We start from the raw sequence: 25,566 nt of genomic DNA, 5'->3' as shown, positions 1-25,566 counted from the left end.
CTGCCGGGCGACAGACCCCCGCGCTCAGCTACAGAGAGCGCCTGCGCCATCCCCTTGGCGTCGCGGTTGCTAGGAAACCGGAGTCGCCGTTGGTTCCAGCCTAGGGGGTTCACGGTCTCACCATGGCCAAATTCGTGCTTGCGGGTGAGTATCCCCGCCTCCGCCCGCAGATCGCTCAAAACACCGACAACTGCTCGCCTCCTCTGACTGTTTTTCAGTGATCTTAACTGGCTCCTGTTCTAGCAACTCCCGCCTCAATATGGACCCCCTCAGGCTTTCTTATGCATGCATTCAAAGACGTTTACTGGGCAGTGCCCCTGTGCAAAGCACTGCTGGACACTGGGGCTACAGTGAGAGGAAAAACACATCCCTGCCTTCGAGGAGCTTCCAGTCTCATAGGGTGCAGAAGCGTGTAAACAAGTAATTTTGATAGTGTGCCCCGAGCTCTGAGAGTTGTTTACAGGACCTGATTTGTGAAAGTTTGTGATAGGCCATTCCAGATAAAAGCACAGAGGCTACATATGAGTCTTATGGCCTAATGAGCTGGAGATGGAGGAAGTGACTGCACCTGGGGAGCGGAGCTGGAGCCAGATCCTTGCACCTCAAGTGCACCAAGTAAAGGTGTTTGAACTGTATCTCGAAAGCAATAAGGAGTCATTAAGTATTTTAAAGCAGGAGAGTATCCTTAATGGGTTTGCACCTTGTCCGCCATGGAGAAGGACTGGAAATGACCACTGGCCTCCAGAAAAGCACGGAAGAGGCTTTTACTACAACATGCTATTGTACCTGCCTCCTTCCCTTCTCAGCGAGTTTCTTAAAAGTGGGCTGCCCTTCTATCTCCAGGTTCTTCTTCCACTCAATCTGTCTCCTTTCTGAAATGGCCCTCACCAAGGTCACCATGACTTTTGCAGAAGCTGCCCACTCTTATATTTGACCTCTTTGATGCAGTAACACAATTGACATCTCCCATCTGCCTTAAATCTGTTTTTTGTTTGTTTGTTTGTTTTTTTGCTTCTTTATTCACTCAGAAGAATATTTTTGAGCACTGACTGACCAAATGCTGGGAAGAGAGTGGTAAACAAACTTAACAAAGAATGCTGTATGTGTGGCAGTGTCAGGGCAGGGTTCTATAGGAACGCTGTCAGTGGCAGGGGACTTTATTTAGTCAGGCAAGGGCTTCGTAGATGGAGCGATCTTTAAGCAAGGACCTGAAAGACGACAAAGAGTTACCTAGCAGAGAGGAAATAAGAAGGAGAGTAATTTAGGTATAAGGAGTAGAAAGAGGCGTTGGAATGAGGAGAGCTAGCTTAATGATGATTGAGAGTATACAATAAGTAGAAAACTGAAATAGGTTAAGTAGGATTGGAGCAAAAAGTACAAGGAAGGGAGTAGCATAGGCTGAAGCCAGGGTTAAATAACAGATTCTTGTTAGCCGTATTCAGTATTTTAGACTTTATTCAAAGTACATATTCACGTCACACTTTGCCTTTTCATGGCTACTAATGAATAGTTCATTGTTAGTAGTTCATGCTTCATTAGTGGCATGGAAGCCTCGTAGAGGAAGTGAGGTCTAACATAGTCCTGGAGGAGAGTGAAGATTCAATAGTCTTTTTTCCTTTCCACATTTTATTACTTAAAATTCTGGCCTCCTCTGAAATTTATTTTATTTTTATCAATATAATAAAAATCAAAAGTTTATGTAGTGGAAGTTTATACTATAGTAACTGTTATAAAATATAACTGTATGATTAATCCTGTAATTATATAGCAAATACTTGTGACTACATGATAATTTCTGTATGATGACAGAAAACATTGCAAATTTGAACTCTTTCAGGTAGAGCAGATTGCCCATTTTATGCTAAAGCAGAAGTTCTGGCAGATTATTTACAGAAGAATCTTCCTGATTTTCAGATATTTAAAATTACACAACATCCTCATGTTTGGGAGGTAAGAAGCCTTTACTATTTGTTGAACTTACACATGCACAAAATTCTGTTCTAATTTGATTAATATTAGCTAGTGTATCAGATAGGCTTCCAGTAATAAATGCTCATGTACTACTGATATTTTACTACTAATAAATCCTCACTTATCAGTCTCAAAACATTATTTTTTCTCCTAATACCTAGTAGAACAAATGAGACCCTAACCAATAAGTAGAATAAATTTGGCTGATTTTCTCCCCCAAGAATCCAGGTAACTTATATTGCACATTTTAACTTTTTGTTCTCCTTCACATTGATTTCTAATGACATGCGGCACTTATTTATTTGAAATACCCTTCTTTGGGACTGGGTTTTCCCAGAAACAGACTGAAACAGAGACTTGAGTGAAGGAAGTTTCCTTTACTGAGGGGGTGCTCTTGGGAACAACATCCTGGGTAGGAATGAGGGCAGCAGGATTGGGCAGTGGGAGAAGTTAAATGGCCATCCAGCTGCAACAGAAGGCGATCATACAGGGAACTCTGAAGCTGGGATGGCACTTCAGAGATATCCCAAATACAGGCAAGGGGGCTGGGTTTTGTACCCCTCCAGCTAACAGTGGCCCCAGAAAGGGATTTAACCTTAGGCAAGGGAATTGAAGGGAGACTCAGCACTGAGCCATCAGCAGCCCATACACCTGGTGGCCAAGGGAGTGAGTGCCCTGGATCCACATGCTCTATGTAATAAGTTCACACCATCTGGGAACAGCTTTTCCAGGATTCTGGTTGGCATCTCTCCCTAAGGAAACTTTACAAGAGAAATGTTAGTCAAATGAAATATACTTCACAGTTTCAGGGTCCTAACTGACACACATCATCTTTCTTATCTACTCTCCATTATAGATTCCCCTTACCATCTGTTGGACAGGTGCCTTAGGTGTGGTGTCCTACACCTGTATCCTTATGGGGCCTGAACCCCAGTCTCCATTCCCTTTTCAGGAGTTGACTGCTGCACTTGTCCATTTGCTGTCAAAATTGAGCAAAGATGTCCCCGTGGATCAGCTACACAAATACTCTTTCCTGCCCACATTGGGTAATAGCTGCCCTCCATGCCCCTGTCATCAGGGCCAATTATCCCTTCCAGGATGGTAACTCCTTTCCTTGCCTTCTGGTCTCTTTGGCACAGGAGCTCAAAGTAACCAGATGGCAGCCATAGCTTAAAGTTTAATGGGACACTTCCTGATAGAAGCACGAACACCCTGGGATTTAGAGGCCACATTTTCTAGGGCCAGTGGGTTTGGGAAACACAAATTCCCCACATGGGTGACTGGAAGTGATGGTAAGCAGTGTCACTCTTAATTCTACCCTTTGGTTCCTGGATTCATGCATTCCACCAATGGGGAAAAACACTATAGTATTGACTTATGGTGTCTATTGCATCCTGAAAGATGGTGCCCCATCCTTGCAAGGTATCAGTCTCCAAGCTCGTGCCTGCAACTTCAGTGGGCTGTTCTATCCCTCTACCAGGCTGTTAGGTGGTGTGATATATGATCAGGCCAGTGAGTCCCTTGGTTAAGTGCCCAATGCCACACATTTTTTACTCTAAAGTGGGTTCATTGGTTCGAAGTGATGTTATGCAGGATCCCATGTTGGTAGGTTAAACACTGTATAAGCTCTTAAACAGGGTGCTGGCCAAAGCCCTATGAGCAGGGACGGTAACTCTTTGCCCAAAACATATGTTGATGAATCAAGTTGATTACATTAGATCCCTTCCACACTGCCCTTTCCAGTGTGGAAGGGATCCAATAGAATTAACTTGCCACCAAGAGGCAACTTGGTGTCTTCAAGGGATCTGCCATTATCCGGGAGAGCGCTGGTCTCTGTTGTGAACACAGGACATTTAGCAGCAGCAATTGCTACATGAGCTTTGGTGAGCAGTAGATTGTTCTCTAGGGCCATTGTGTAACCTCTTTCTTTCATGAGTGCATTATGCCTTCAGCTGTCTAAATTATCTTTCTGCTGGGTTATTTAGTGCTTCTTTCACAATAGATCATCTCTGGTGGGAACTGTTCCCTGGCCTTTTTTATTTCAAGATTCAATCATCCCAGTGGCCATAGAGTCCAGCTCTGTAGCAGCATGTCCTTTAGCAGCCCTGGCCTAGAATGGACAGCCACTTTTCTAAGCTTTTTCATCCCTTCTTCCACTGCCTCCCATGGCTGTTCTGGCACTTCTGTTTCATTTCATGTGAGCCATTACTTTCTCCAAGCTTCCAAGAGCCATCCAAGCAGCATGTTACGGATGTGATTGTCTTCTGAGTCGTGGCCAGGGTGTACACTCTTGAATTGCATATGGATTGATTCATTCATATGGATAAATTCTCCCTGGTCAGATGTACATTGCACTCTTGATTCGGCACCCTCAGGGGCCATTCCTACACGTACTCTCCCAGCTCTTGCCAGGACATAAACATGCCCTGCTTGGTGATCAAGGTCTTTGGGGTAGATCCTTTCTTTCATAAGCTCAGCACTTTACTGATCGGGCTATGTTGTGACTAGAGGGACGGTCGTGGGATCTTCACAGCACCACTGTTTTCTTTAAGGTGGAATAAAGGCAGAGAAATTTCAACATCAGCAGAGAAATCTGTCTCTGAGATTTTATTTGTAAGGTAGCCTCATTACACATGCCTCCAAAGATAAGAAGGCTGTCATGTACTTTACCTGTAAGAACATTGCTGTCTGTCTCTACTCACCTCTGCCATTGGAAGGCCTGGTCTACATAAACCAGGTGATGATTTGAGCTTTTTCTAATACACACTATCAGAAATCCCCAGATACCTTTTAGCTCCTTAATTTAATCTAAACAATATAAACTATACTCACAGATTTGGAAGGCAATATCAAATATTTATGGCCCTAAGACTGGAAATATCTCATATAGAAGAACAAGCGAAAAATCAGTTGAATTTTTCTGAAATCAGTTGAGTTGGAAGACGTGGCTTCTCTTTAAACTAAACACTTGTACTCCATGTCTCCTCAGCAAAGAGAGCAACTTTCAGTACCTTCATTTCGTCATGAATTTTTAGAATATTCTTTCTTATTTAATTAATTTGTTATTTAATTCATCACTATTTTCTATATTTACATTTTACAGTTTAGATATCTAAATTTTATGTATACACAGTAGTAGTATAAAACAGGCTAGTATTTTAGAGTTTGAATTCTAAAGCATTGAATTATGAGACAGATTGAAATGTGACTTCACTTGTAATATCATTTGATAGGAGTGGCTGAAAGATTTGTGTGAAAAGAATAAATGGAGTCATGAAGATTCCCCTATCATTTGGAGAGAGCTGTTGGATCGTGGAGGAAAGGGTTTGCTCTTGGGAGGATATAATGAATTTCTGGAGCATGCCCAGGTATATAAATTAAGCTGATTTATCCTTTCAAAACATTATCATTCCTTCACATTATTTTATTTTTCAAATGTCTCACTTTCTATGGTATTCTCTCGGCTCTCTTTTAGTCCAGTCTGGCTTTAACCAAGAACTTTCCATTATAGCCCTTGTAGGCTAGTTATCTTTTTTCTGATGTTGACTTTTTCTTTTCCAATGTGTAGCTTTACTATGGTGTCACTTCTAGTATGACGACTGAGCTGATGAAGGTAATTGCTCAAGAGAACCTGGGTTCACATATAGAAAAAGAACTGGAGAAAGAAGCCCTGAAAAGTCTCATCGACCCTTTGCAGGTCTGGATCACCAGGTGGGACAGTCAAACCCCAGGATTCACGAGATTGCCTTTTTATATTGAGAAAGGAGGATGATGTGAGATTAACTTCATAATGGAAGAATATTTGAATGTCAAGTTTGAGATTTGTATGTATATATATACATATATCTATGCATATACCTGTATATATGTATCCCCCAATAGAGCCATGTATGAACTTTAGATCATATATAGATTTAATATGTGTATATATGTGTATGCATATATAGACATACATATTAAATCTAAGAGCAACTTGCTAGCACAGATATTTACTTTGATAACTCTGTCTCCAGCTCTCGTCCCTCATTTTGTGGCTCTCATGCCGTCTCTTGCTCTCATTCTTGCACTTATCTTGCTCTTTGCCTTGCTGTCCTTTCTTCTGTCTTCGTTGCTTACTTTCCCCTCTTCCCACCCCCATCCCATCTCGCTGGCTATCGCCCTCTCTCTCCCACTTGCTAGAGCTGTCTTCACTCTTCCTTATGCGGTCTCTGTGTCCCGAACTCCCCACCCCCACTGTTGCTCCTTTCTTTTTCTCCTTCTCACTTTTGTTCCTCATTTTTCTCAGTCCTCAGCACTTGTAGTCTTTGTCGTCACTTTTTCTCTATCTCAGTACCGTCTCTCTCTTTGTCTCTCTTGCTGTTCATCTTGCTCTCTCTCTCCCTCCCCCTTTCCTTTCCTCACCCCTCAGTCTGTCTCTCATACTGCCCTTCTCACTACACGTGCACGTATCCTAATAGAGATGCCCATTTTAAAAATTAATATGAAATATTTCAAATACAGAAAAGAACTGAGAATGATGTAATGAACTGATATGAAACTAACACCCAGATTTCATAAATATTACATCTGCTTTAGGTATTTTAAAGGATTAAAATGGTGCAGGTACTGTTGAAACCCCCATGGTACCCCTCCCCAAACCCACTGTGGAAACCCAAAATGCCCAGATGCATTTCCAAACTCCCTTCAGGAGTCACTACGACTCTCAGCTGATAGCAAACAATACATAGAGTGCACAAATACCTGCGTGATGGGTACAGATACTGATGCTGATAGACCGTATTGATCTAGGTTTCATAGTAAGGATTTGGAAAAGATTAGCCCTTTCCAAAAAATGTCATTGTTTCGTGGATAAAGGTATAAAATAGAAAAGAGCTGTGGTTAAATGAAGCTTGTTATTTACCTTCCTGGAGAGAACATAAACATGTACTTAGAGTAGCGTGACACAGTTCTTTGACATTTTGCTCTCAGCATATTTCTAGTTTATTTGAAAAGCCTTATAAACAGGTACATTTCTTATTTGGGGATTATTATGGCCAGATGGCCAGAGCAAGGGGTTAGTAGTGAGAAGTTTTTGTTCTACTTTTGACTTTTAGCCTTAAAAATTAAGTGTTCTCATCAAAGAAAAAAGAAAGTAAATACGTGAGGTGATGAACCTGTTAATTAAGTTGATGGGGGAATCCTTTCACAATATATACATCAAATTGTACACTTTAAATGTCTCACAATTTTGTCAATTATACCTCAGTAAAGCTAAATTTAAAAAAAAAGAAACAACAGCATGTGCAAAAGATGGGGAAAAAGTTGCAGCTGTGTATGCCTATTTAAAACATGAAATCACCCTATTAATGCACATACAGAAATGTCTATTGAAAATAAAGGCTTAAAAGGGACAAAAGATGTAACCATTCATCATCTGGCTTTGCATTGTCCTTAGTGCGTCGGCTCCTGCCTGCTACAACTTAATTCCCATACTGACCAGCGGCGAAGTGTTTGGAATGGACACGGAAATTAGCATAACTCTATTTGACAACAAGCAGGCAGAAGAGCATCTCAAAATCCTTGAGACGGAGACATGGGACCTGGTGTCGCCCTTCCTCCGAAGCGTCTCGGTCTGCACTAGAGTGGAGGAGGCCTTCCGCCAGGCCCACGTCATCATCATCCTGGACGACCCCACGGACAGGGAGGTGTACACGTTAGAAGACTGCCTCCGGAGCCGGGTCCCTCTGTGCAGGCTCTACGGATACCTCATCGAGAAGAATGCTCACGACTCCGTCCGAGTTCTTGTCGGAGGGAAAACTTTCGTCAATCTCAAAGCGGCGTTGCTTATGAGATACGCCCCAAGCATCGCGCGCAATGTTATCGCTGTGGCGCTGGGGGTGGAAGGAGAAGCCAAAGCTGCCCTGGCCAGAAAACTGAAGACAACCCCTTCCTGTGAGTGAACTGTTTGTTTGTTTGTTTGTTTGTTTTTAAACAACGTGATTGCAAAGCAGATAGGAAGAACCTTTCGGGATATGGGGAATAGGAAGCGTGAAGCAGATACAAAGAGCTTCTTGTGTGATTTGACTACTGTGCAAACATTGTTTTTTTAAACTGGCTTCCATGACTGATTTTGTCCATCGCCATAAAAATTAAGAAGCACATATTTACTATCATAAGATTTACATTTTCAAGTAATAATTTGAAACCCAGGACTCCATTTTTTTTCCAGATAACAGTCAGATGAGGTAATCAGTGCTTTTTAAACAATAATCAGGCTATGTTCAGGTGGCTGCACCCCACTTCCCACCTGGGGCAATCACTTAACCTTGCTGTGCCTCAGTTTCCTCATCTGTAAAATGAGGATGATAATACTACCGACCTCCTAGAATCGATGCGAGGATCCAGTGAGGTAATATTTCTAAAGTGCTTAGAATGCCTGGCACATGGTAAACGTTGGCAAGGATAGTACACTTGTCACAGGGATGATGCTACCTGGTCAGTTTCTCCTCTGACGAATCTTTGAGCTGCTAGACATCAGAATCACGTGAGAATGAGACTAGGTCAGTAAATGGGTTGTATTTAAAAGGGGAGCGCTATGTTTAAAAATACTTGTCATACATCACAATTTGTGGCTCTTTGTGCTCTTAGATGGAGCAGGCACAACGGAGTCTGTTGAGAACGGGAGGTGCAAGGCCATCTGTCCGGCCTCATAGTTATCGGGAAGACAATGAACTGGGAGCCTAGAACGCTCTGAATGGGGCTATGAAAGACTTCATGAGCCCCTAACACATGATAGCAAGGGCTGTATTACCCATTCCTTACAGGGAAGCCCCAGAACCATCACGCCTGGTATTCTGGCATACAAATCTTCATTCAGCGTCTTAGCACCAGGTCAGTGCATACCTCTCAGCCAAACTGATACTAAAATTATTCAGTAGGAGAGGAAAAGATTTGCTAATCATTGTATCTCCTGCTGTCCACCTTATATGCGTATGTGTAGACACTGATTTATCACACAAGATCTATGATACACTGATGAAAGTGTCAAGAAGAGGCAGTGCTACAAAATTTAAAACAAGGTGCAGGATGGCTGGGGCTTGCAACCAGAAAGCTGCTCTCCTGTGGGTCTGCTGGTGCCATAAATTCTAAGCCCTGCAGTACTCAAAGACAATAAGCATATAAGAAGCGGGGATAAAAGAAAAATGAAGAAAAATTGGGAAAAGAAAAGACATTAGAGGGACAGTAGTCAAAGTAGAATTGGAGCAACAAGAAGAGACTCAGCAACAGAGACAGACTTGAACGTAATGACATGAAATAGAAAAACCACCGTGTTTCCCTAAAAATAAGACCTGGCTGGACAATCAGCTGTAATGTGTCTTTTGGAGCAAAAATTAATATAAGACCCAGTCTTATTTTACTATCATATAAGACCCAGTATAATATAACATAATAAATATAATATAACATAACATAACACCATGTCTTATATTAATTTTGCTCCAAAAGACACATTACAGCTGATTTTCAATTTTCCGGCTAGGTCTTATTTTCGGGGAAACACAGTATCAAGGAGAATCATTCAGGGAGAATTACAGATGCCAAGAGAGTAGCAAACCTTTTCAGGATGTCCTGAGTTTGGTTCACACATAACTCGGTGTCTCAGACCATGTGCTTTAGCTTAACTGGGACTTTCTGTTGCAAGTGACAGAACGTCCCCTCAAAGTGACTGGAGTGCAATAGAGAACTCTCACATAACTGAAAAGCACAGGAGGTAGTTCTTAGTTCAGATGCAGCTGGATGCTGGGGCTTGAATGCTGATGTCAGGACCAGCTTGTGTTCTCTCTTGGCCTATCGCTCAGCTCTGCTTTCCTCAGCATTTGTTTGATTCACAAGCAGGCTCTCTAAGACGTGGCAAAATGGCCACTGGCATCCCCAAACTTATTTGTTTATAGCTTAGCTACCCCAGTTGAAATTGGGCTTTCTCTCTCGATTCTTTGAAGTAGCAGGATAATCCCTGATTGGCCATGCCTGGACCACATGCCCATCTTTGAATCAATCATTGTGGCCAGGACTCTGGAATCTGGGTCTCATGCCTACTGATAGAGCTGTGGGGTGAGGACAGCCCCACCCAAATCATATTGACAGAACGTGGGGAACAATAGTTATTGAAATAAAAACCAGGATGCTAGTAACGAAAACAAGGTAGGAAGAGATGCTGGAAGGAGAAAACAGCAGATGTCCACTGTCCTTCTCTCTAGCGTAATTTAGGGCATTCGAGCTACAAAGGGCCTTAAAGCTGATAAGAAAAATGATACCCAGTGAGATTAAAAGGCTTCTTTAAACTTTAAGACAAATGTCTACCATACGCTTGTTTGGGGCTGGAGAATTATTTTCTCCATGTGGGATCCCATGAGCTCCAAACGAGGCAATCACTTTCCCTTCCCTCCTACAACATGAAGCTAATAGAAGGGCCCAAGTACACATCACTAGCTCTCTTGGGAGTTGGGTGATGGAGGGAGTACCAGCTATTCCTACTTCATGAGTCATTTTGATGAGAGAGAGCATCTCAGAGGAGATGGTAGACACTGGTGATTGACAACCCGAGATCCATTCAACCCCGAGCCTGTCTCTTACCACAAAGGTTCAGAGACATTCATTGTTTCAGCTTCTCTTGCAGCTGGGGGTGGCTGACCGGTGTAGTCTACTTGAAGTCCTTTGGAAAAATATTTAACTCCCTGAAAAGGAAAAACAGAAAGCCTCTGTCCTGTTCTTTCCCCTACTGCCTGCTTGTGAACACAACTATGTGAGTGTGTGAAACTTGGAGCTGCTGCTGCCGTTTTAGGACCATGAGGGCAAGGCCAAGAGAATAACGTCTTTGAGCTGCTGATCAACCACCAGTGTCACTGCCTACCTTGACTTTTTGTTATCTGAGAAAAGTCAATTCCTTCTACTTAAGCCAAGTCGGTAGGATATTCTGTTACTTGAAGCCAACAGCAATCTTAACCTCATACAGGAGAACAGGAAAAAAGTACATCTTCACCACAGGAAGTGATGTGGCCTTGTAAGGAAATTGAGTCTTTCAGCAAATAAATAACTTAATAAATAAATCAATAAAATTACTTTTCACTTTGGATACAATATTCCTAGGAAATTTATAATTATAGAATCACATTAAATACCAGCCTTGATTTCTCTCCAACCCCATCCTCTCATTTTTCTTCAAAGTACCTGTCGCTTTGTATGTAGTTGTTTTCTCACTGTCATGCAGGGACTCTGGTCCTGCTCCCCACACAAGAATATAGGTCATGGCTAGGCCATAAAGGAACACCCATGGAGCCACAGATAGGGGAATCATACCACTATATTCTCGCTGGCCGCTGGGTTGGAGACACAGGAAGCAGGCGCCACACGATGCACAATCCGCCAACCGCTTCTCTGCCAACCAACCAACCCCCCTTGCTAGCTGCAATCTGCGCTTGCTAGCTCAGCCACGACAGTTATATCAGTGACCAATGGCTAACTGGTTACAGCTGATGGCCAACTAGTTACAGCTGATGGTCATCTACTACCTGAGCCAGCACCTTTCCAGGTGAGGCCAAGAGCCTGGAAACTACTCTCTGGGACTCTGTCCCCACACTCACCCACTCCTCCCTCCTCCTCCACCCCCAGAATGTTGCAAGGATTTGGCTTTCTTCTAAGGCTGCCACCTGAAAGTGCCTCACACACAGAAGCTAATTCAATGACGATGTGTCGCTTAAGATGTTCTTCAGGATCCCCTTATTACAGCACCTTCATCCTGCAGGAAACAGAACCCACCCAGGAAGTTAAGTCATTTGCCCAAATTTCTACTCCAGTCTAGAATCAAGGACTTTTTGTCAGAATCAAAGCAGAGAAAAAGTTATCTTAAGACGAGCAGAGTAACGAATTTAGGACCAATGCCAGTGGTCTAATTTTCAGTAGCAATTTCTTCAGGGAGCATTTCAGTATTTCTTGATTTCAGTATATGCCCACACCATTTGTAGGGCATTCGTGGGGATTGCCAAACCCTGATGATTAAGGAGGTGATCCACATCATTTGTGCAATTTTAGGCGGCATAAACTTAGATCTGTTTTATATTATTAGGATCTATCCTAAAGGACCGATCTGAAAACAAACACACAAACAAAAAATAGGTTGCAGGCAGTTTTTTATAATGATGTTCATTATTCTGTTAATTTTGTTTATTTTCTTCACAGGCATCAAAGATGTGATCATTTGGGGTAATATTAGTGGAAATAGCTACGTTGATCTGAGAAAAGCCAAGGTTTACAGATATGAGAGTGCTATTTGGGGACCTCCTCACTTTTCACGCCCTGTTTTAAGCTTGATTTTTGATAGGTACTGTCTATTTTTAAGTGACGTGTACTAACAGTGTTGAATAAATGTTTAATAGTTGTTACAATCTTTTAAATAATCTTAGAAATCTGTGTACAAAAACAACTTAGCATTGTTCACACTCATCTTTGTTTATGCTCTTTATGGAAGAAACAGAAAGAGTTCCACAGAATTTCAACTAGTCAGTCTCTACCCCCAACTTACTTGGTTTTGAAATTATGAATTTTTATAATTCAGATTATACTTAAAGTGGATCATTCCATTAAAGTTATCTCTAAAGCAAGCGTATGTAAAGTGAATCTTATTTAACATAAAGGCACAGGTATGAGTATGTATTCAGGTTGAAATTGGTTAAAACTTTTCCGAGAACAAAGAATTAAGATGGGAGCAGGTCCAGGCCATGCTGGGTGTTCTGTCTCAGGAGAGGCAGAATCAAGAAGTGGTGAGGAGCGCAGTCTCTAGAACCAAGCCACCTGGGTTGGAATTCTCACATAGCTACTTATTAGCCGTGTGACTGTAGAGAAGTTACTTAACCTCTCTGTGCCTCAGTGTTTTCATCGGCAAAGTGGAAATGGTACGGTAGTATGTGTAGTATGTGCCTTATAGGGTCATTGGGAAGAGTAAATGGATTAATACTACAGTAAAGCACTTAGAATCGTGCCTGCCACAGTCAATGCTGTCAGGATAGGGCAGAGGAGAGAAAGGCGAAGGAATGAGTGCCTTTGAAGAATCTTTCAAAACTTTGTAACTCTTTCCACTCCCTCTCCCTTTCCTTCCCTTCCTCAGACCTCAAGAACTTCGTCCATCCATAGAAATCATGTGTTTCTGGGTTCACCCTATTGGAGCATGATTCTCTACGTTTGCTGCCTGCTGGATAGCGGCAGTGGCCAGTGGAGCTGTATCGTGGTGGCCTAGCTGGGGCAGGCATTTAGCACTTGCTCTAGTCCAGCAGGACTATTCCCTGACTTTAAACTTTCAGATTATAAAACATAATTACTCCCCTAGTTGTCAAGGTGAATAATGCAATGTTTTATGATACTATTTTATTTAAAATGAAGGATTCCACTGGTTCCAAGATAGCATCTACATAGAATAAATTCTTTGTAATAAAAGTAATTGTTCTTGCATCCTTTGACCACTTTTAGGTGTTCCGTATTTATACTAGCATGTTTTTAGTTTGAAACTTTGGGATTCCTTTCTGTTCTATTTCGTTACTTTTCAATCCTCTTATTACGGGATTAAAGAAGCTTGAAGAAAAGACAGAGGAAGTCACATTCCTCTTTTGTGGAGACGTTCACAAAATACTTGGACTTAGATCCACTGACCCAGGGAACAGTCTTTTTCATTTCCATTCCTCCCTCCATTGTAAAATCGTTTCTTTCTCTCCTTATAGTGAGTGGGTAAAAGAAGACTTTGTGGCAACTCTTAAACAGTTGAGCACCACGGGAAAACAATTTGGAGGCATCTTAGCTGCACACAGTATAGCCACTACGTTGAAATACTGGTACCATGGCTCACCGCCTGAGGAGATCGTGTCCTTAGGAGTATTGAGTGAAGGTAAACCTGGGTCTTCCTTGTCTCGTGATATTGAAAACCCTCCATGCATGCCTTGTGTTCCTACTTCTGACTCCCCACCTGTCTGTCTCTTAACATGGCCATAAGCTGCCTGTATTTTCACAATTTCCTCATGGTGTTCCTTGTATTCCTTCTGGTATTAGTGGGAACATCCTCCCCATTCTTCTTATGGCTGTGGTGCAGCTCAAGGAAATCTCCCCAAATCAATTAATCTGTCTCTCCTCTGTGCGCACATAGCCTTGTGTTCTTCCGTCAGAGAGCGTATTACCGCCTCCTTGTGGATGGGAGGATTACTTGTGTGTGTGCCCTCCATTAGCGTGTGTGTGTGTGGGTGTGTGTGTGTGTGTGTGTGTACCCTGAGGGCAGGGCTTTGCCGGGGGTCTTCTTGCTGCTCCTTTGTGGGCAGGCACTCAGTGAATCTCATTCCATTGAAATTAAGATGTATGAACATCTCCTTTGTGGGAATTCAAATCAGTATATTACCTTTGCAGTGAAATCGGCCTTTTAAACCTTATCTTTCCTTGTAGGAAATTTAATTACTCTCTGTAGGAATTCGTCAATAAACAATGTGATATTGGGAATGAGGAGCAAGTGATCATTATACCACAGTTAAACTGTACCGTATATGAAGGTAAACCTTCGTGTGTTGTTCACCAATAAAGCTGGCTCTTTAGAGAGAAAACAAATAGAAAGTGAACAGAGGACCAGGGACACCCCCTGAAGAAAGTATTTTAGATCATAGTTTCTTGACTATCTGCAATTTTTTGCCCTCGCGGCAACATTTTTGATGACTGGAATGGCAAGCATAATTTTCTTATTTGATTGAGGCACAAAAGTGGGGGCGCAGTTTTATCTGAATGTTGCTCAGTTGGTAGGAAGGACTGCCAATCGTTTTGATTCGGAGCACATCCAACCCAGGACCTGGGAGCTGTGAGGAAATCACCAACTTTCCTGCTCCGTCTCTTTCCCTTCCCAGCCCTCATCCCTTAGCTATGTGACCGCCATAGGAGGCTAGAGGAGTGGAAGGCCAGAACAGACAAAGGCCTTGGGGTCATGGACCCGAGGGGGACAAGGAAAATCCATGGGAAGCAGCCAAAAGGAACTCAGACAAGATGGAAGACAAAGACGGCATCAGCCCTCCCGGCTGTGGCAGGAAGTCTGAGCCCAGGACAAATAGGGTAAAGAAGAAGCAACATTTCTCTCTTCAGAGAGAAACACAGAAGGGGGGATTGTCAGAACTTGGAGAGATGCTCAATCGATACTTCTAGAGTCAGTGTTTCATGCCTCCCTGCGGAGGGCTTCCCAGAAACTTAGTTCCACCATTATCACTAAAAATCATGTACTACGAGTATATCTGTTCTTTTCTGCAATGCTCAATGGGTAGGACTTGCTGTTCTGAGTGCTTCTGTTTTGTTTGCTCTGTGTTTGTTCATTGCAGGCCAGTTTGGAATACCTGAAGGAATTGTCTTTTCTATGCCTGTGAAATTTGAAAATGGAACTTGGGTGGTTCTTACAGATCTTGAGGATATTGAAATAAGTGAAGAAATAATGACCAGAATGACAAGTGATCTGATTCAGGTAATGTCAGACTAGATACAAGGCAACTGACGTTGATAATGACTTTACACTGATTCCCCTGAGCCAAGGCATACACTGGTTTTCTTTGGGTTCAGTTAGAATCTGCTTCCTAAACACAATAAGGAGCCAGCACAAGTTGGAAGAAAGCAGACGAGTACTACTCATTGAGTTATATCATTTTTGGTATGTTAAAAATATTTGTTGGTTATTTTAAAGTCAAGAATCAAAAGTGCTTTTCTATTAAAGAATGATTAAGTTAGTAACTGTGGCCATTTAATTCTCTGATTATATAATTTTTCAACAGGAGAAACTTGTTGCGCTGGGAGACTTGATAAATTTTCAGCCATATCAATCAGGTAATCTTTTAGATGTGCTGTTTTATTGGGCTGCTGTTAAAAGAGTATTAAAATATTTGTTAAAACTGAGTCATATTTTAATATAGATAACTATAATCCATATTTTATCACCTTTAAACTAAATTATTGACAAAACACACTGACAAGTTCATTGTGTGCTTGGAAATAAAACACCTCCTAGGAATGGTAAAGAAATCACATGGGGGAAACACTATGACCTTATACATTTTGTGAATACATATGTATTAGTTCTTTAGGGCTGCCATAACAGGTGATGTCAAACTGGATGACTTAAAACAACAGAAATGTATTCTCTCATAGTCCTGCAGACTAGAACACCTAAACTGAAGTGTGGGCAGGGCCGTGGTCCCTGGGAAGGCTCTAGGGGATAATCTGTCCTTGTCTCTTCTAGCATCTGAGGCATTCCTGGCTGGTAGCTGCATCATTCCAATCTCTGCCTCTGTCTTCACATGTCTGTCTTCCACGTGTGTGTATCTATGTTTCCAAATCTCTCCTTGTTATTGCATTCTGGGTCCACCCTAATCCAGTATGACCCCATCTTCACTTGATTATATCTGTTAAAACTCTATTTCCAAATAAGATCCCATTCACAAGTCCCAGGGATTAGGACTTCACCATAATCTCCTGGGGAACAGTTCAACCCCACAACACAACATTTATTTAGGTAGCTTAAAAAAATAAATAAATTTCAATAAGCTTACTTTTCTTGTTGGCATTTTCTCTAATCATCAACTCAATAAGGAAATGCTATCATCTTTCCTTTGCCTTAAGGAAAATCTTACCTTAAATATGGAAATAGAAGCATAGAAATAAATACATTCATTTAGGCAAAGAGCTTTAGTCAAGTGCTTTTGGAGAGGACAGCATTCCTTCCTTTTACTAATATTTATGGATTACCAACTATAAGCCAGTGCTAGGAGCTGGAAATATGGGGTGAATAAGACCTGTTCTTGCCCTTTTGGAAGTCCATCAAGGGATCATAAATCATACAAGTGACTGCAGTTGTGGTGACTCTTAGGGATGAGAAGTACAAGGTGCTGTGCTGTGTGAACTTATGCCTGAGGATTAAAGAACAGAACCTGAGGCAGGAAAACCTCTCTGAATTGGTTTGAAAAACTGAAAATAGCTTGTGTGGCCGCAGCCTAAAGAGGTGAAGCTGAGAGACAAAGCCATGAAGAGTATATGTGCAAGTTATGGAAGGCTTCTGGATGGAGAGTGACCTGATCAGGTTTGCAATTAGTTTGGGAAGCAGATTGGAACAAGGCTAGACTGCTTGCAGAAAAACAGGTACCAGGAGGGTAGTCCGGTGACACAAGAAAGAGATGATTGCAGGCAAGGCTTGAGGCAGTAGAATTTTGAGATATTTAGGAGGTGGAATTCTCAAGACTTGATGATGGGGGCGGCTCTGGAGATTAACAGAGGACTTAGGCTTCTTCTGGTTGGGCAATGGAGTGGATGTACTGATAAGGGGAAAATGGTGATAGAACATTATTTCAGAAAGAGATGGAAAGAGAATGTGTGTATTGGGTGGTAGAGGCAGGGCACGGTGCCAGAGGAGAATGAGTTTAGTTTCTTGCATTTTGATTCTGAAATACCTATGGGATATCTAAAATGGAAACATCAGCTAGAGAACTGCATACTTTCTGGAGCTCAGAAAGATCTGGACTGCAGCTGTCAAACTGGGAATCGTTGCCTCATAAACAGATACGAAGCCATGAGCATGCTGGATATTGTCTAGAGAGAATGTCAGGAGAAGGCCTGGAGGAGCTTTGCCTTCAGCGGTTCAGTAGAACAGGCACGGCTGCCGGAGGACTGTGAGGAAGGCACGATCAGAGAGACAGCGCAAGCCCCTGAAACCTGATGTCGTGGAAGACCTAACAATAGAGAATATTCCAGGAATGAAGGCTGGTCCACAGGGTCAGGTGCTGCCGAGGAAACAAATAAAATGAAAAGTCCCTGACGGTGTATGATATAGAGGTCATTTGTGACTCTGATGAGAACAATTCTGTGGAATGGGGAGGGCAGAAATGGGAGCAGAATGGGAGGGGAGGCCCCTGGCCTCAGCAGCCACGGCCTCGCTGCAGAGCTGGTGTGTTTAATGCTGTGGGCTGGAGGGATGCTCTGTGTGCCGTGAGAGCACTGAGAACCCCCAGCAGGAATTCTGATATGGGCTTTCTGGAGGAAGTCGCATCAACACCTAGTGCTGCGAGGAAAGAAGGCATTCGCTAAGCTATATGAGAGGGTTGTTCCATCTAGAAGGGAGCAACGCATACAAAGGCAAAGAAGTACCAAAGAACTTTTAGAGAACTGCCAATTTGTTTTATCGGGAAGCTAAAGTTTGAGGTGAGGAAGGTCCGGAGGCAGAGAGGTTACTTCCCTTGTTAAAACGAATGCAGGCTTTAAGGCAAGGGAGGGACAGAAGCAGATTCTAATTTTACAATGGCCGCTCTGTTTATACGGGAGGAATGAATTGGAGGGGAAAGACCAGAAATAGTAATAAGACCAGTTCTTTTGCAGGTAGAGAAATGATGAGGACCTTAATCAAGAAGCGGCCATGTAGATGTAGAGAAGGGGCTAGATTGTGACAGAACTTGACCAATCTGAGCTAGAGGATAAATGAGAGCTTCAGGGAGTCAAGAACGCCCCGATGTTTTTGGCATCTGGACATACTCGTATGTTGGTGTCACTGTGTCATTCCCTGAGACAGCTTCCCCAGCAGTCAGCCACAGATGGGTTGGGTGTGGGGGTCTCTTGATCTCCTGGGCCCCAGGGGCTGAGTCTGGGGCAGCTGGAACCCCCGGCTGGTTGCCTCAATTGTCTTTGTCATTTGCTGTGTGTACTAAGTCATGAAAATGATTAGGAAGCTGTGGTTTAAGGGATATAGGAGAAGGAGCCGATTTTCGAGAGGATTCTAAGTGAAAATGTCTGGTGTGCTATGGACACATGTCTCTGGAGGCCAAGTGAGCAACTGGTAGTGATTAGAAAAAGCTGATAACCATGGTGACCTTCTGGGGAAGGACATGAGTGGATGAGGAAGGAAGACTTCTTCGCTGCATGGTCTCTCAGCCTTTTGAATTTTGTTCCACATGCATGTTTCACACATCCAAAAATATAAATCGGTGGACAGATAGATGTCGATGGATGGCTGGATATTAACGTTTAACTCCCATTGGGGAGGGACAGGGTGAAGATGGAGGGCAATGAGGAGAAAGATCCTAAAGACGGCAGTAGAAAACAAGCTCTAGAACATGGGATCCATTTCAAACAGAAAGTGTCTTGCGACTGAGGTCCAAGAGAAGGGAAGAGGTGATGGGTGTGGATGCAGAGGAGAATGTAGGGTGGGGAAACTCAGAACAAAATTGGCAGCAAGGCCAGGTCCCCAAGACTAGGGTCATAAAGAAAGAGGTGAAGTTTTGAAATAACTATTAAAAGGAAAGGAAAGAAGGACAATGGAAATGACAATTTTTTTTTGGTTTTTGGGGTTTTTTTTCAGAACTGAGGGCTCAGTGAAAGTTAGAAACTAAACTTATAGTGACTCCAGTGTACTTTTGTGTGATTCCCTGCCTGGAACCAGGAGTGGAAACTTAGGTGCATGATTTATTGGAATGTACTGCCACCCCTGTTAGTAGAATAAATGCAGTTAGAATAAAAATAACATTACACTGTATTCCTACAAGATTCTGGGTATTTCCATTATGACTTTATTTGGAATATCCAATTACTTCCCCAAAGTATTTATTTTTCTTACATTTTTTTCTCCTATTTCTCTTGTTTTACTGGCATCCTAAATGGGTGCTAAAGTGATTTGGTCATTGGCATTGAATATGGAAATGGAAAATGAGTACTGTTTTGTTATTTGACATAGCATTTGGGAAGGAAGGAGGTGAGGCAAAGAAGTTGAGGATAATTGCAAGAAAGCTGATGAAGCGATGCACTGACTATAGGGGTCTAGATTGGCTAAAGAAGGAAGCGACACATAGAAATAAAATAAAAGGCTCCAGGCAGGGGTAATAATTGGAAATATTTAACAACCACTATGGTATAGATCTCAACCAATTAAAACAGTTGCTACCTCTCAGAATGGATTAACTCATTAAAAGAACCTGTCAGGGGACAGGACTGCCCTCAGTCCACACTAGAGAAAGTTTAGGGAGGTCAAAGTACGGGAAGTGGAAGGAAGGGCAGAGAGACCACAAGGGAAAGAAGTTGTGGGCCAAGGGCAGGCTTTGGGCATTCAGACTCAGTTCTGGTTGGAGGGCAAGTCACCAGGAGTGGGCCAAACCAAAGCCCAGAGGCAGAGCATAGGCGGAGGGTACAGGCATAGAATTCTGATGAGCAGCTGGTTTTAAGGCAAACTCTTGTTCTCAGAATTTAGAGGCCCTGCATGTGGTTTCCCGCATTTGGCATACTAGAGCTCCAAATTCCTTTCATGATAATGGGCTATAAAGCAGTCATTCTACATTTGACTCCATTGACTGATCGTCCTAAATTTCCCACAACACTTGCATTACAGAGGGTTTTCTAAAAGAAAATTACCCGATTTTATGCTGTGTTTTTATTAACAAGGGTCAAAGCATATATAGAGTTGATTGATCTTCACTCTTTCACCACTGGACCTTGTCCAAAACACCGGTGCTTCCAGAGATTCCATGATCAGAGCATTGAAAATAATCAGAATTTGCAGAGTACAGACATCTCTGCTTATTAGCATATCAATGAGATGATTTATGGATGAGGATTGTTTAATCTTTTCAATGAAGTTTAATACTTCATTTTCTGACTTTTAGAAAATGGCTCAGCCGAAACGGATGAAAAGACCACCTTACCCACCACAAATGACAACCAGGAAAATCAAAGAGTCTCAGATGGTAGGTATATCGATTGAAGAAAAGAAATGCCCTTTACATCCTAGGCTTAACAATAAATGTCAAAAAGTTTTCACTAAATTTCAAAGGAATTTGATCACCTATTAGCCATAAAACGGAAGTTGAGTCCTTCATCACCCTCATCCTATACTCAAAAAGAAGATCATATTTAAAACCTAATAAACTCTTTGAAGGCAATTACCAGATATTCATTAAGCACCTTCTGCATGCTGGGCACTGTAAGAGACACTGGGGGACACAAGTAGGGAGTTATGGCCACACAAACATGTCTAGGGGAAAGGAGCCATGAAAATATGAAAAGGTAGTGCCAAGATATGCAACAGCTTAAAAAACAGTGAAATAGGGCAAAACGGGTCAAAAGGAAAGAATGTATATAATTAATAATCTAGATACTTACAAGGAAAGATGCTTGTATTGTTTGAAGGAGAAAATTTAATAGTATCTTGAAATCTCGTTGTCACCTAAGATGGCTAAAGATCATCGAATGGGCATTTCTTCAGAAACTGCTAGTTTAGGCACAAAAGATGAAAAAATCCTAGAGATCTACTGTACAACAATATGCATATAGTTAAAATACTATACTGTACAATAAAAAATTGTTGCGGCAGGTAGACTTCGTGTTAATATGTTTTTACCATAATTTTTTAAAAAAGAATTTGTTCTAGGTGCTAGGCACATAAATATAAATCAAACATCATTCTTGCCCTCAAAGTGCTCACCGTCTAGCATGGGAAATATTAGGTTGGTGCAAAATTAATTGTGGTTTTTGCAATTATTTTTAACCTTTTAAACCGCAATTACTTTTGCACCAACCTAACAGCAAAGCAAATCAATAACTACCTTATTGAGAGGTAAGTGTTATGACAGAGAGAAGCCTGAGGTGTAATGGGACCACCCAGGGGGCCTCCCAACGTAGACTAGGAGTATTAGGAAAAGTTTTCACAAAGGGATGAAATGGGAACTGAGTCCAGAAGAATGAGTAGGAATTACTGATATAATTTACTGAAAGGAGATGTGCAAGTGGAAGATTGGGTAGGAAAGAGGTTGTGAAAGGTTTCCCACCAGAAGGAAAAACATGGGCAAAGGAGGCATGTCAGGTGATCAAGGCATGACCAGAAGTATGAACCTGAGGCAGTATAAAATTATATTCAGAAGACAACGAGTCGGGTAGCTGGGCAAGAGCAGAGGATCCAAAACAGATGAGTAAAGCTGGAAAAGGTAGGTAGGGGGTCTGTGTTTTGGCTGAAAGGTTGGTTGGGAGCTCAGCAATATGGCCATGTGGGTGGCAAGACAAAGCATAAAATAGATGGGATCAGGCTTAGAGGACTAACCTGCTTCATTGGCTCTCTAGAGGATGAGCAAGCAGCCCAAATCACATCCAGAAGAGCGTGGTGAAGTCAGTCCCAGTCAGAAGCGATAGCTTAAGAAGCCCAGTGAGATACACATTATCCCTAGGTATGTGGGTGGCAGCAGTATTATGCCAGGTGGCCCAGGTGGTACCCCAGGTGGTATTATACTCACATACTAGTGCAATTCTCAAGAAAAGGACTGAGGGCATAAAGCTCTTCTGAGAGATCTGAGAACACTATAAGCTCTAGCATGAAGCAGGTGACTGGCAGCTTTCCAGGACAGAGGCTGAGAAGCCAAATTGTAGTAGCGTATGCATACCTGAGTCTTTGCATTGGAACAATTTAAGTTGTTAATCGAAAATTTAGGTTCTTAGACCCTCTACTGTGTTATAATCTCATACAGCCTAAAGAACTTTGGTGGTGATAAGGTAGAAAAAAATGGGATTGATTTCAGGTTGTTTGGGGGGCTATTTGTTGAATAAGCATTAAAATCAAATATAACATACTTTCCACATTGTGGGTTAGGTTGGTTGTGAAAAAATTTAGTGGGTCATAAAATCAATTTCATAACTAGCATTTTTCTTTGACCTAGAATAAAATGGATAATAAAAGGGACAGTAAGGAGACCAGAATATTTTTTTCAATGAGCTAGAATAGAAATAAAAAAAGTAGAAAAGATAAGGAAATGGTAAGAATAGTTTGGAAAGGGGTAAATATTGTTTCGTGTAACTCGTTGTTTCATTATATGCACAGAAGTTCATGTACTGGGCTACAATGTAAAATGCATTTTTTACTGTGGGTCATGGTCAACAAAGTTTGAAAACATCAACTTAGAATATGTCACAGGTTGTTACTTAAACCCAACATGTTTTATCTAGTTTTGGCTTCAGAACATAAAGGTAGCACGTATTCTGATCTAATCCAAGAGAAAGAGAAAAGATCTAGTTATGCCAGTTGGTAAGTCAATCAAGTTACAATCTCTGCTAAGAGTCATGACTCATGCTGTCCCGTCTCAGAGAATATAGTGGTCAGAAGAACACAGCCCAGCAACTGAAGTCATTTTGAAGTAACTGTGTCTTTTCTTATACTTCATAAACATTTTGAAGGAGGGATAAAAATGTCCACAATTTTTTTTTTTTTTTAATACCGAGACTGCTTCTGTGTCATACGTAACCTTACACTCTCCCCAAATAGTCTAATCTCAGCTTTGGCCCCTTGTCTTCACCCTTCCCGCCTTTCCCCTTCTTCTCCAGTCCCTCATTACAAGGCCCCAAATAGCTGACATGGCAAGTCAGGATCTTCCTCAGGAGGTGGGTGAGAGGAAGAGACTAAGAAGCCTGAGTTAGAATTCTCTTTAACGGAGGGAATCTAGGGATTTCTCTGTCTCTGTCTCTGTCTCTCCATACATATATATTGTTTTTATATATTTTTTACACATTCATACATATACATACACACACGTATATGTGTGTGTATGTATATGTATATATTTGTAAAATATAAATATTTTGTTACTTGTTAGTATTTATGTGGTTAATATTATAGAAGCTTATATATTTGCTAAATCTGCCTGTAAAATCATATATCCAAAAAATAATAATAACCTAAACTGTTTCCATTTTCACTACTTCTGTACCTGAAATGGGAGGGAGCTGACAAGCACTGAGAAATTGCCTAGTGACCTGTATTACGGGGACCAAGACTCCACAGGGAGGATGGTAGAAAGATGCTGGACATCTGCTTGCACATGTTGCCCATGGGGCCGTGGATAAGCCACTGTCATGGGTTGAGACTCCATGAAAAAGTGACCTGGCATCTTGCCACTCCCAAAGAGAGCGAGGCATTCAGAGAAATTTGGAGTGGAAACAAGATAGGAGAAAATGAGAATAACTGCAAAACTAAGTGTGCTTTAAATACTAAAGAATCTGTTCTTTTAATTCTCTACTTACTGCAGTGGATTTTTCAAATCTGATTCCTCAAGCCAACTCTGAAAAGCCAGTCAGTCAAGAACCTGTAAATGATAGATGGTACATAAAACGTTAACTAGTCTTTTCTTATTTTGTAAATGAAACTGGGTAGATGAGATCGTGTCCCTGTGATACAGTGCTTTTCAAACCCTCCCCCTCCCACATCCATAGGGATCAGCCTTGCTTGCTGATTCTCCTAGAACCTAATTCTATTTTTATAACCAGGTCTATGACAGTGACAACCAAATCCTTCCCTCAGAATGAGTAAGTAAGGAAATGGGCACAGATACATCTGTGAGTCCAGATTTTCAAAATATGTAATTGAGCTGTCCCAATATTTTATGAAAACAGGCTGATGTAGATTTCTTTGTCATGGACGAATCAGGATATTGGCTCACGCCTCCACATTTTTATTTAAACGTTCATTCACGTGAATAAATCCACTGCACCTTCCATTCTGAAAATGAACAGTATGACAGGCTTTGGAGTGGGGCTAACCGTGGGGAATTAGAATTGATACATGCAGGAGAAGCAGAACCAAGACAGGAAATCTGCAAACAAACTCAGAATGAGAAGCAAAGAAGCCAAGAGAGCCTGCACATAGAAACAGTAGAAGGTCTAATGATGGTCTTGTGTTTCGATTTCCCTCACAAGGTCCCCTTCACACACACACACACTCCCTAAGCTATTGAATCAGATTGAATACAGGAATCTGGTCAACAGAAAGAAAGGGGAGCAAGAGAAAAGATAATAAAAACAAATTCTACTAATGTGCTTTTTAAATTATTACATCTTTTCATTTTTCTTCCTTTTACAGGCTCTGAAGGCAAAACTGGGGAACAGTAGCAGATCAAATTAGACCAACTATAAAATTATTTGGTATTACAATAAATATGAAAAATCCATACATGTCTGTACTTAGGGAAGAATAATTTGAAAGATTCACTTCAGTCTTAGATAATATTACGCTAGACAAATTACAGTGACTGCACACACACACAAACATTAGAGTTCAACTATTTTGTGTAACCACTCATGGATGTTTGTTATTGCATTTTCTCATAAATGGTTTGGTGTCACTTGATAATTTTTCAACTAAAATAAAATAGATTTGTCATTTATGGCATCATTGCTCATACATCCTTCAGAGAGAACCTGCTTCCTCCGAGAGACAGTACCTAAGACATGGGCTTAGGTGGCCAGGTTTGCTCAGATTTCCTTACCACGTTGGATTCAACTGATTGGGCCAAAAGAGACACACCTTACTCAAGGAGAACTAATCAGATAGTCTCTTGATCTCTCAAAAAAAATTGAACTGAAAAAAATGGACGAGTAAGTTGGTGTCTGAGTGATGGTAATGGTAGTGAACTAGAGAAGGCCACAAAGTTCTGCCTGTGAGGTCTTCAGAGCTGGTCAGGTTCACCATCTTCATAATACCTACGTGTGCATTGTCTTTGCTTGGATTTGCTTGACATAGTTACCTAATAATAAATCACACTTTGGCTTACA

At 41.6% G+C, this 25,566-nt stretch overlaps 1 protein-coding gene across 7 annotated transcripts; it reads left to right on the top strand.

The window, feature by feature from the left end:
* The first annotated feature begins 18 nt into the window (after positions 1-18).
* On the top strand, positions 19-25,566 carry MDH1B (malate dehydrogenase 1B). Of its 7 annotated transcripts, none has more exons than XM_074341000.1 (11): positions 19-144; positions 1,838-1,950; positions 5,205-5,339; positions 5,540-5,682; positions 7,406-7,902; positions 12,187-12,328; positions 13,719-13,882; positions 15,339-15,478; positions 15,783-15,834; positions 20,643-20,723; positions 24,875-25,566. In XM_074341000.1, exons 1-11 carry the CDS (start codon positions 123-125, stop codon positions 24,901-24,903), a joined length of 1,518 nt encoding a protein of 505 aa, XP_074197101.1. In that variant the 5' UTR covers positions 19-122; the 3' UTR covers positions 24,904-25,566. The 7 variants fall into 7 exon arrangements, with proteins under 7 accessions (XP_074197101.1, XP_019582465.2, XP_019582467.2 ...); XM_019726906.2 differs by lacking the exon at positions 24,875-25,566 and adding an exon at positions 22,093-22,960; XM_019726903.2 differs by lacking the exon at positions 24,875-25,566 and adding an exon at positions 22,093-22,960 and having other exon boundaries at positions 28-144; positions 1,915-1,950.

Source organism: Rhinolophus sinicus, linkage group LG01 (assembly GCF_036562045.2).
Source record: "Rhinolophus sinicus isolate RSC01 linkage group LG01, ASM3656204v1, whole genome shotgun sequence".
NCBI classification, from domain to species: domain Eukaryota; kingdom Metazoa; phylum Chordata; class Mammalia; order Chiroptera; family Rhinolophidae; genus Rhinolophus; species Rhinolophus sinicus.
This window is presented reverse-complemented; position numbering and strand designations above follow the sequence as displayed.

Excerpts from the sequence above, each read along its gene's own strand:
- MDH1B (XM_019726906.2), top strand. The coding sequence starts at position 123 with ATGGCCAAATTCGTGCTTGCGG. Across the intron at positions 145-1,837 it reads GGCCAAATTCGTGCTTGCGG|GTAGAGCAGATTGCCCATTT; the intron begins GTGAGTATCCCC and ends GAACTCTTTCAG. Across the intron at positions 1,951-5,204 it reads AACATCCTCATGTTTGGGAG|GAGTGGCTGAAAGATTTGTG; the intron begins GTAAGAAGCCTT and ends ATCATTTGATAG.